This window comes from Solanum stenotomum, chromosome 11, assembly GCF_019186545.1.
Source record: "Solanum stenotomum isolate F172 chromosome 11, ASM1918654v1, whole genome shotgun sequence".
NCBI lineage: Eukaryota > Viridiplantae > Streptophyta > Magnoliopsida > Solanales > Solanaceae > Solanum > Solanum stenotomum.
In genome coordinates, this window is record NC_064292.1 from 33066484 (window position 1) to 33078638 (window position 12155).

A 12155-nucleotide genomic window follows, 5' to 3' on the forward strand; every position below is an offset into this window, starting at 1 on the left:
GTATAAAAAAAAGACTTGATATTCATAAATACTGAGAACTAGTAAAATAGAACTATGAGAAATGTTAAACATGTGAACCTTAAGTGAATATTGTTAATCTTATTCTCACGGCTCACTGCATAGTATGAGAAACATTAAACATGTGAACCATAACAATATATTATTAATCTCTTAATATTCACTACATTTGTAGAACCAGAAACACATTGACACCTATATTATGCTTGTACCTTCTCACAAAGGATATGGCAGAAACTATCCATCAAAAGAGGCAGCACATGATGGTCTGTTAAGCAACAAGAAAATCAATACAAGCAGAAGTGTACAGACTAACACTGGCAGCAACAATATAATTCATTTTTCTAGAGAGTAATCACATTATATTTCATTTGTAGAACTAGTATGATTTCCAGACGGGAAGGTTTTATGCATAGAGAGGGATTCATCCACTTTCTCTGTTCTCTCAACAATAATAAAATTTATAGCTCCACGATTACTGCAATCACAAAAATATACTTTAAATTGAACTTGTGACAAAGATCTAGTGCAAAGAAATTTTAAGAAAAACCTTTATGAAACTCAGTGCTGCTAGCATGTCTGCACTAATCAATATCTTTCATTTCAGCCTTACAAAACAAATTCAAGTAAACAGAAATCACGAACAAACAAAGGTCTAAAAAAGAAATTGCAAGTATGTAATATTCGTACAATTTTACTAATGGAGTCTTCATTCGAGTCTTTGTATGAACATTCAGGGTGTCTTGTTCTTGTAACCAAAAATAACTCCTTAAGTGATACATTACTTTCCTTTTTTTTCTCCTTTGTCACATGAAAAAGTGATATTAAAAATCTATTTAAACTAACAAGTTAAGATTTGATAAAGAAGCAGAAAACACACCAGATTATTGCGGACTAAAGCAAAACTTATTTTGCCAGCAGTGTGTGGTTTCATTAACTTTTTTCGATTCCTACATTTGGTTTCAACTATTTTCTGCAAATAAAATAAAAGAATCATCTCAAATAACTAACTAAACATATAAACCTTCATCGCAAATGGCATATTCATTAATTAAACATAGAGAAAAAAAAAGTAGCCGATAACTCATTTCAATTTGGTTCGATTGTTGTTCGCAATAGAGAGGTGAACAGAAAAGAGTAAATTAGAAAATGAAAAAATTAGGTGCTAACAACATCAATATCACAATAGAAATGAGAAAGAAAAAAGCTCCAACAACCATGTCGCAATACAAAAGAGACACTGCGATTTTGAAATTACATTTACCTTGTGTTTATCACAGTCCCAATATTTTATGAGTTCCTTAAGTTGACATTCTGGAACATAAGGAGGCCTTTTTGCCATTTTGGTTTCTTCACTAGCACATGATTTATAGCATAATTTCTTCAATTCAAATTTATGCCTTCTCCAAGCAGATTCAATTACTTCTAAAGTCCATTTTCTCGCATTTTCAGGGATATCATATTTTTCCTACAATTTGGTTTCATTAGGTTAGTAAAATATGTTAATTAATTTTAATAAATAATTGACATTAGTAACTTCAAACCTGTGTATATGTCCATAAATCATCTTTTGTGTCCATATACCTCCAATCTAATATGTCTAGAGGGCAAAGGGTCGCATTTCTTGCCTCAACTCTAAAATCACATCATTGGTTGGACCAAAAGGTTGATTGTTGTTGTTCAGTAGGATCAGCCTACGCTCGTTTCTCACATGTACACTTTGCATTAGTGTTGTACCTCTCTTGTTTGTTTGAGTGGAAGGATCTGAAGCTATATAAAATATAAGTAATTAGAAGTCATAAATAAGTTTAATAAGTTTCTAATATATATGTACCTTGTTCTTCTAATTGTTCATTTCTTGGAATAGTACTTGTAGAATCCATTTGCAGTTGCTCCTCTACAATTGGTTGCTCATCTACAATTGATTGTTCCTTTACACATTATTCATTTGTTTCAACCTGTGGTGCTACTCATTGTTGTTTAGCGATTGGTTGTTCTTTCTCAATTGACTTTAGCAAATTATTTTTCTCTAACCGCACAGCCTGACTCATGACTATCAAAATCTGTGTAAATTTAAGAGTAGACAAGTTAGAAATATTGGAAAAAATATTACCAAATCTGAACACAATATTTTTGTTCTTCATGGCAGATTGTTAGGTGGTAATGAATCTACCAAATCTTTGTCCATTTGTTCATATATTTGGTAACCTTCTGTTAATTTATTCATCAAAGACATATGTAATGAGTCTAACCCAGAAACACCGCAGCTTGGAAATGCCATTGACACTTCTAGGAAACCTACAACTAACAAAGATGGGGGTGTTTCTGTTAAAAATAGTAGGACTGCTCAAGTTTAAAATTATATTCAAGATTATGTACAGAAAAATGTTCATAACGTAGGTGTCTGAAACAGAATAGGTGTATTAAAGAATATCAATAAGTCTGAAATATAAAGAAGAGAGTGAGAAGAGGACCTGATACTTTGTTGCTCCGCAGTGAAGTTAAAGTTCCTCGGAGGAATTCCAGAAAAATATTGAATACTGAAAATAAATAAGAGAAAAACGTAACAAGTAGCTCACCAATACAAATGTTGTTCTAAAAATGAATATGGAAAAGAAATATAATGTATCCACTAGCTCAAATATACTATATGCTCATGAAGTGAAAAAGCTAAAAAATACTTCATTTTAACATTTATTAACAAGTAAGCATAGAACTATAAGGAAATATTTCTCAAAGAAGGACATCTATTACTCACTACAAAACACTATAAACAATATAAATTTGAACAAATTTAGAAGATCATTCATTAATCATCCGCCTCTGTCCAATCCCAATCGGTATCATCAAAGTCATCCTCTTCTTCCGACATTTCCCTAGACATATCTTCTGAACATTCTGCGGAGGAGGGAACATCAACAATATCATTATGTAGATCTTATCTTGACCATCTAACATCAACATCGAACTATCTATCTAATGAACCAATGTCATCATTAGGCTCCCTCCAAAATGTTTGATCAATATTAGGACAATCCTCTTCCTCCAAATCATACAAATTCACAGGAACCTTTTTTTATTGCATAATGAACCTCTTTCTCAATTGGGTCTTCCACATAAAAAACTTGATTAACCTGAGAGGCTAGTACAAAAGGATCATTTGTGCTACATAATTTGTTGAAGTACACTCGAGTCAACTCATATTCGTCAACTTCATTATGAAACCATTCACATCTAAATAGTACAACACTAAAACAACCATAATAATCAATCTCAATGATATCCTGAATAACTCCATAATAGGTAACCATTCCATCAACTGGATTTTGGTCCCTTGCACTAGCAAAACTATCTGTTGTTGCTGACAAAGTCACTCCACTATTTTGAGTCTTATATGGAGCATCTCGTTTAATCGTATGAAATCGGTATCCATTAATAAAATACCCGGTATGTCTTTTGGCAACTTTATTAGGCCCTCTAGCTAGCCATCTTAAATGATTGGTCACTTCAACATTCTTTACTTTCTCTTGCAACCAATTGGCAAATTCTCGACTATGAATCTGTGCTTTTGCCCATGCATTTCCTCTAGCACTATTATCAATAAATCTTTTATGTTCCCTGTTAGCACATACATCAATTTAACTTTAGGTATTTATAATTCGAACATAAAATATATAATAGTAAAAAAATAATGAAGTTTAAAATATAAATGATTATTACATCTTACTTGATAAATGCCTCTACTTGTTCATCTCCAGTATTGAATAAAGCATATCAATGGGCTTTGGACCACAGATGAATATCCATCTCAAAAGTCTTCCCTTTTCTTTTTTTCTCACTTCTGATTGGATGGCCTGTCTTACTAAACATATATGAAAAATCAACTCCCTCTGCTTGAATGTCCTCATCATCCTCCATTTGGTACCTACTGAATCTTGTCTTCACCCCAACATGTAGGTGCTTTGAACAAAAAGTCAAGCAGTCATCAGCCCGAATACCCTCTGCTATGCATCCTTCTAAATTTGATCGATTACGAACCAGCCCCTTGAACTTGCACATGTTCCGCTCAGAAGAATACATCCAACGTAAATGAGTTGGACCCCCAAGCTTAATTTTATTTACCAAATGAATAGGCAAATGTATCATTATATCAAAAAAAGTTGGAGGAAAAATCTTTTCAAGAATACACACTATATCTATGATTTCAGCCTGCAATTTAGCAAGATCACTTCTTCTTATTACCTTACTACATATGGCTCTAAAAAAATTTCCTAAACTAATCAAGGCCAACGACACTTCCCTGGGTAGCACTTTTCTAACTGCAACCTGGAGTAAGTACTCCATTATGATATGAGCATCATGGCTCTTATATCCTGATACTTTCATCTCTTCCACATGTACACGACTAGATATTCTAAGGCAAACCTTTTTGGTAATTTGACATTTTTTAAAACAGTACAAAACAACCTTTTCTCCTCTTGTTTCATCGAGAAACAAGCTTTAGCCAAATGAACTTTTCCAGTATCATTATATTCTTTTGGTTGAAGATCCTTGAGTATCCCCATCTCATGCAAGTCGTAGCGAGAATTCACGTGATCTTTGAACTTTCCAGGCATATCTCACAAAGTCCCAAGCAAACTATCACAAACATTCTTCTCTATGTGCATCATATCAAGATTAATCCTTAATTTGTTATGTCGCCAATATGGAATCTTTTCTTCCATAGACCATCATTCTTTCGAGGTCTTTTCTTTTGACCCTTTCCAAAGACATTATTAAATTCACGTAGTTTTTCAAGAATGTCTATGCCAGATAATGGAGTAGGTGCAACTTTATGATCCTCTTTATCATCAAATAATTTCTTATCTCTTCGAAATGGATGATCTAGAGGTAAAAATTCCCGATGACCCATGTAACACATATTACGACTATGTTTGAGTTATTGAGAGCAAGCACCATAATTACAAGTGGGGCATGCCCATCTCCCCTTGGTGCTCCATCCAGAAAGAATTGTTAGTGCTGGAAAATCACTTATTGTCCACATTAAAGCTGCACGTAATGAAAATGTTTGGTTAGTTACAACATCATATGTTTCCATTCCCATTTCCCACAGTTCCTTCAACTCGACAATTAGTGGTTGAAGGTACACATCTATATCCTTTCTCAGAGATGTTGGACCTAGAATGATCATTGACAACATCATATACTCCGGCTTCATGCAAATCCATGGTGATAAATTATAGTTCATCAACATAACAGGCCATGTGCTATGAGAAATACTCATGGTTCAGAATGGATTGAACCCATCACTTGAAAGACCCAATCTAACATTATGAGGATCCTTAGAGAAGTCTGGGTGTAAGGAATCAAAATGCTTCCAAGCTTCTCCATCAGCAGGATGTCTAAGATTCCATCATTGGGATGTTCAGTAGCATGCCATCTTATAGCTACAGATGTTTTAGAACACATGAATATCCTCTGAAGCCTAGGCTTTATAGGGTAGTACCTTAAAACCTTTGCTGAAATTTTTGTGTTCTTATTGGTCAATTCATTACGAACATTCTTCCATCTGGAAGACCCACACACAGTGCAATTATCTATCTTTTCATTGTCTTTCCAAAACAATATACAATCGTTAGGGCACGCATGGATTTTTTCATAATGGAGACCCAAATCATATATCACCTTTTTTGCCTTATTGAAAGGCTCAGGTATCTGAGCAAACAGAAATGCCTATTTTAACAAGTCTAGTAAGTCTGAAAAGGCAACATTACTCAATCTGTGGATGCATTTAAACAAGAACAACCGAATGGTGAAACTCAGCTTAGAAAAAGTCTTGCATTCTGGATATAACTCTTGTTTTCCTTCCTCCACTAACTTAAAAAATTTCTTTGCATCTTCAGATGGTCCCTCTTTCACTCCTTCATTCCTCTGTTCACCTTCTACATTTCTAAAAGTAGCATGAAGTAGTCCATCAATGCCATCTTGCATGTTTGGTCTTTCATCATCAACGTTTTGTTGTGGTGTAGTATTTGAGGAAAATCCTTCTCCATGGAAAATCCAGTTGGTATATCCACCACGAGCAAATCCAAAAGCAATCAAGTGATTCTCCACCACACTTCGATAATGCCAATAACGATTAAAGCATTTTCTACAAGGGCATACTATTTCATTTCCTTGGGAAGCTCGTTCAAATGCTTTATCAAGAAAAGCATTCACTCCACGTTCATATTCATTGGTGGATTTTGGGAGATTCATCCAACTTTTATCAATCATATCCATTGGATATCCCTACACGACACAAGTACAATATCAAAACCAAAATTTAAATTTTACAGTATCAAAACAAACCAATTTCAACTAAGACTTAGAAATATACTACCTTGTTCGTAACAAGAACCTTAAAGTAGTACCCTATAAAATGTACTCTCCCTGTTTATACAAATCCAACTATGTGACAATGTTTGTCTGACTAAGGGTGAAAAAACCCAAGTTTACTATAATAAGTTGCATGTTACCATATTGCAATGGCATGACAAGACTAATAATCAAGATAAACCAACATAAAAAAATTTGACAAGAAGCAAGCTAACCTGAGCAATCTTACGAGATGTATAAAGCAAAAAGAGGTCATCCAGAACAATCATTGGAAAAAATAGAACTTTTGGACTAAGAGTTTACCTATGATGAAAGTAAGAGATTTAATTCTATCCACAAGTTTTAGAATAGTTAATTGTACTGACCTATAATAGTAACAAACATCAACACACATCAATAAGTCAATTACAAGATAAAAGCAAATCATACTTAAAAATAAAGTTACACACAAAGATATCTTAAATAAATAGCAAACAGGGCATATGCATTGTATTCATTATCTTTGCAACTTATCAATTTTGCTAGTGCAAGTATCAATATAACTTATCAAACAGGGCATATGCATTGTATTCATTATCTTTGAAACTTATCAATTTTGCTAGTGCAAGTATCAATATAACTAAAAAAAAATAAGAGATACATGTATACATACACATTCTTAACTAAAAGAAAAATTAAAACAGATCACACATATCAGATTTTGGCAAAACAAAGTATCATTTGATGACACATTGAAAAAGTGGAGATTTCAATTTGCATCTACATACTACTGCTGTCAATAAGAGACTAACACATCTTTTCTTAAAGTCTAATATGACACAAACAATCAAGAAACATGTCTATGGACCTACTGGAATGAGAATTTCAGAACTTCAATTAACTCAAGAAACTATCATCATTGTGGGAGGCACAAGTAAATTATCATGTAAAGAAGATTTATCACGTAATACGAATGATTATGATTTGGGAGTAATAAAAATAATAAGAAACACTTTGTTACATAGAGGAAAGATGTCAGTCAACAAATTAAATATCAAATCATGTATTCTGTAATTGTATTCATGAACATGAGGAAATCATTGCAATCTTTCTGTAACATAAGGACATTACAAAGAACTTCTCCTATTATGATGACAACTCAAGTAGTTTCCAAAAGATTTTGAGGATTTTGGATTTGGTTCTAGCTTACCCAACAAAAAACATAATGGATGTGTTCGATTCTTATACTGTCAAGCTGACCAAACTAACACCGATTTACAGTAACACAATATCGGAGACGACCAAACTGATGTCGACTTATAATAACACAATATCGAAGCTAACCAAACTATACAACATAACACTGCATTCTGTTACATATTAGAATTAAATGATAAAATAAAATTAGAACACTCTTTTGTGGCATTCGACTAATTTTACTGCCACTCTAGCAACAAATGTTTTCGATATGTAAAAAGGATCCACAATATAACACCTAAAACAGATCTTTTCAATAAAAAAAAACAATTGTTTCAACTATAGAATCAAAATTAGCTATTATCCTAAAAATAGAAAGTTTTAGTATTGAAACCAATGTGAATATCTAACTTCTCAAAATAAGCCCTAACCCATAATTTTCATAATAACCTTTAACAAATTTGAGGTACAAACTTTAAACACAACAAGATTAAACCAAAGATATAAAATAGAACAAACAACATATATTTCATAGAAACCCATTTGTGCATTTCAAAAACCCTTCAATGGTGTTGAAAAAGTTGAAGAGCAGAAGCACTTTCAAGAACCCATGAAAATGTAGAGACAAGGGAAACTTAAAAAGAATGAAATAAATAGAATATCACACCTTTCGGTGAAGATTAAATTCTTGAGGGGCACCACAAGTCACTTGTTGAAGCTGTAGGAGATGACGCTTTCGTTAGAAAAAAAACTCTTGGTTCTTTTCAGAGATGACCAAGATGAGCTGCAGGAGATGACGCTATTGAGACGAGCTATTGTAAGATATGATTTTGAAGGAAACCCACAAAGGTCGAGTTGTTGGTTCTTTTCAGAGATGACCTTGGAGAAACCCTTGATTTTTTCTTCCCTGATATAACAAATTCCTCAATTTTGATTTCTAAAAGACCACTAAAAGAGTTACTTTGCAACTAAAAAAAATAAAATTTCGCGGGCTTCTAAAATTAGAGGAGGGAAAATATTTTTTTAGGGGAAAATATAAATATCAATAAAAAAAATCACAAAATCGTCCCTATAGTATTTAGTATTGCAACAGTTAAAAATATTGTTGCAAAAAGTATCTTTGTGGCAACGGTTAAAGGCTGATGCAACGATTTATTTTAGTAAGTGTTGTATTAGGTCAAAGGGTCTATGGGAACGATTAAAAGTGTTGCTATAGAATATTTATGGCAATAGTTATTAAACCGTCACCTAATCATTGTTGCCGTAGGCCATATTTCTAGTAGTGGGTATAGCGTGATTTCTCTTTCTCTCCCATCTTCGAGGCTTTTCAATGGATTGTTGAGAGGTAGCTGGTTGTCATCCCGACAGGCCCTCTAGTTCTTCCTTTTATGCTTTGTTCTATTTGAAAAACAAAGATTAGAGACTTATACTTATTTATGGATTATGCTATTTATGTACTAGTGGCTTGTACACGTGACAACCAGGTTTTGGAGTGTTAATAGAATGAATAAGCCTTTCCTCTTTTATCTTGTTCTTGCTTGATCTTCCACATTACTTTCATTTTCATTGGGATGAGGCTTACTTGTCTTGGCGGGAATAGACAAGTGTTATCACGTCCATTTTTGTGTCATGACAAATGGTATCAGAGCTTAGATCATAGGTCTCATGACAAAGAGTCTTGAGGATTGGTACATAGACATCTATACTTATCTTTGAGAGGCTATGATGAATGATAGGAAACTTCATTTTGTTCATTCTTCCTTATCATGCATGGTTACCTTTGCTAGTGCTGAGTTTCCACATGTTGTTTTGGCAGATGCCGAGGACAAGATCTTATGTTTCTAGTTGTAGAGAGGAGGCAGTCCCTCAGATAGTTTTTGAGGCCCCATTTAGGGGCAAAGGTCCATGCTCAAGCAAGAGGCCCTTCTTGTAGAGTAGCATCGGTTAGAGGTCCTGCTCGTTAAGTAGTACCAACTAGAGGTAGAGCTATAGAGATTCCTCTTGAGCCACACGTTGAGGTTTGTGAGGACCACGTTCTTCCCGAGTTTGGAGCTTATTTGTTTTGGGAGACTTTATTGAAGATGTTAGGTGTGTGATGTGCCGTGAAATATTGGCACATTTGATGCTCAAATATAAGGATTAATGATATAAATCGAGTGTATTTATGTGGTTATGATGTGTTTGGTCATGTTTGAACCGGTAAAACACTTGGATGCGGGAGATAGGAATAAGGAAAATAAAATGATTCTGGCAAATGCACCACGGTGCCCAGATGGGACGTGGTCATGAAGACGAGTCGTTTGGAGGCTTGTGGGGTTGAAGTAGTGTCAACATGGTAAGATGAATTCAATCAAGTAAAGACCACAAAAGTTATGACGGAGCGTGGTCTCTTTCACGGATCGTGATGGAGCCCGTAAAGAAGTTCCAGTAGATATGTTTTGAGAATCTACATTTTGATTGGCTAAGTAAGGACTACGGAGGCCTAGACGGGTCATGGTCCTCACAACGGTTCGTGATATTGGTCGTGAAGGATTTCTAGTGGACATTTTGAGGAGTTACATTTTTTTATGGCTAAGGAAGGACCACAGAGACCCAGATGGGTTGTGGTCCTCTTGACGGCCCATGATGCTGATCATGAAAGATACCAAGAAAAGGGGTCTCACACTGTCTAAGTGTGAGACCAGGGTAGGCTTCATGGACTGTGAAGCTCATGACGGACCGTCCTACCATCCATGAAACAGCCCGACAATTCAGTCCTACTTCGAGTAGGACTCTTTTTAGACAGACTATTTGAATTAATTAGGTTTATCTTTTGTTTTTATCTCGTTATTAGATTAAGGATAGACTACTTTCCATATTATTGACTACTTTGGTTTCATCGATTAACAATGGATTGAGACTTGAAGTTTGATTCGGTATTTGAATATCACGTTTTCCTTGAATTTACAATATTCGTAAGTGATTTCTTTTAATTTGTTCATCTTATATTTTCACTTATTCACTTAAAAGCATGAGTGGCTAAACACCACAACTAGGGTTGTGGGAATTGTGACAAAAACCTATGTGTAGATTCACAGAACGAGTGGAGTGTGATTGTTAATTGCAAAATATAATTCTTACTTTTGATCTTCATTCTTTCTAATGAGCCCACACATTAGAACTCGCCTATATCTATCTAAAGTAATACCCCCACAAACCATCACCCACGTCCCTATTTTCTCAAATATAAGTGAGTCTGCTATCTAAAAAAAATAACAAATGTATTATTCAAAACATTTACATGAAGTCAAATAATTAGAGAAGGTTGTTTAAAAATTGTAAAATGACTTCTTTTGAAATGCAAATCATTGTTTAAAAAGCTAAAGGTTCAAGAAAATAAAATGTTCAACTTATAAGTGGATTATTCAATTATGGATATGAATAGTACATATTCTTAGGTGAAAATATTAATTTTGAAAGGAATTAATTTAAAATTCAAAATTTATCTATTTTTAATATTTTCAATATTTTCAATCATCCATTTTTATTATTAGGGGGGAGAATATCTATTATATATCTAATAAGAGAGGAAGTACAATTACTATAAAATAAAATACAATTTATCATTGAATCAAAAAAAAAAATTTAAAATTTTAAAATAAAAATAAAAGTCTCAAACATACAAAAACAATATATCTGATGTAAATTTTTTTAAAAAATAAATAAATATATTCAGACATTACAGCTGGGACCACTTGACTTCTTTTTATCATAAAAATAAATTATAGTGATATACTCCCTCCGTCCCATTTTATATGCCACCTTTTTACTTTGCACTTGCATTAAGAAATGATGTAACTTTACCCTTCTACCCTTATTTAATGTTTTCTTAAGTCAACTTTATAATAAATTATGAATACATTTTCAAGATTTATCAACTAATCTATCAAGGATATAATAGGCAAAATATGGTAATTTATGCATAAATTTTAACAAATGACAATTATTGTGGTCCAACTATTTATAGAAAGGGATGACATATAAAATGGGACGGAGGGAGTATAAAGGTTTTTTTTTAAATTTCTTTTGTTTATTGTATTTTGTTTGTTTGGTTATTTAAAGTGCATAAATAAAATGTAATTTAATAAAAAAAATTACTTATATGTAAAATCAAGGAATTGCTACACTATGTGTATTTAATTAATTTCAATAATAAATATGAAATGTATTTAATTAATTATATATTAAATTATATTAAATAATATTAAATAATAATTAATAATAATTATAATTTAATAAATTTTTCCATTAATAATTTGACTCAAATTAAAATCAGTAAATAATATTTTGAAATTTGTAGTTTTGAATTATACATGTATGAAACATTTCAATTTATTTTTTTACTTTTATAGTATTAAATATTTCATGTGGAGAGTTGAAATTTGATCTGTTTCATAAGAAAAAAAACCATTTTTAATAGCTTAACATAAATATATTGTAACATAAAAATATAGTTGATCATAACTATTAGAACAATATTATAACAAAAAAGTTATATAGTAAATCATTGAGTTAATATGGTCACATTAATTGTAATAATGTAA

The 12155-nt window shown here is 32.7% G+C and overlaps 1 protein-coding gene across 1 annotated transcript; it reads right to left on the reverse strand.

Moving 5' to 3' along the window:
• Positions 1 to 602: 602 nt before the first annotated feature.
• Positions 603 to 1641, reverse strand: LOC125845847 (uncharacterized). The gene is made up of 5 exons (XM_049525353.1): positions 1563 to 1641; positions 1283 to 1486; positions 899 to 991; positions 709 to 819; positions 603 to 626 (listed from the first exon to the last, which is right to left on the reverse strand). The coding sequence occupies exons 1-5, from the start codon at positions 1596 to 1598 to the stop codon at positions 603 to 605; spliced, it is 468 nt and encodes a 155-aa protein (XP_049381310.1). The 5' UTR covers positions 1599 to 1641.
• Positions 1642 to 12155: the final 10514 nt, after the last annotated feature.

What these genes read in the sequence shown, in the direction of transcription:
- LOC125845847 (XM_049525353.1), bottom strand. Translation starts at nt 1,598, where the DNA reads ATGGACACAAAAGATGATTTATGGACATATACACAG. An exon ending in ATTTATGGACATATACACAG is followed by an intron (nt 1,487 to 1,562) that starts GTTTGAAGTTAC and finishes ACCAAATTGTAG; the next exon opens with GAAAAATATGATATCCCTGA. An exon ending in GGGACTGTGATAAACACAAG is followed by an intron (nt 992 to 1,282) that starts GTAAATGTAATT and finishes TTTTATTTGCAG; the next exon opens with AAAATAGTTGAAACCAAATG.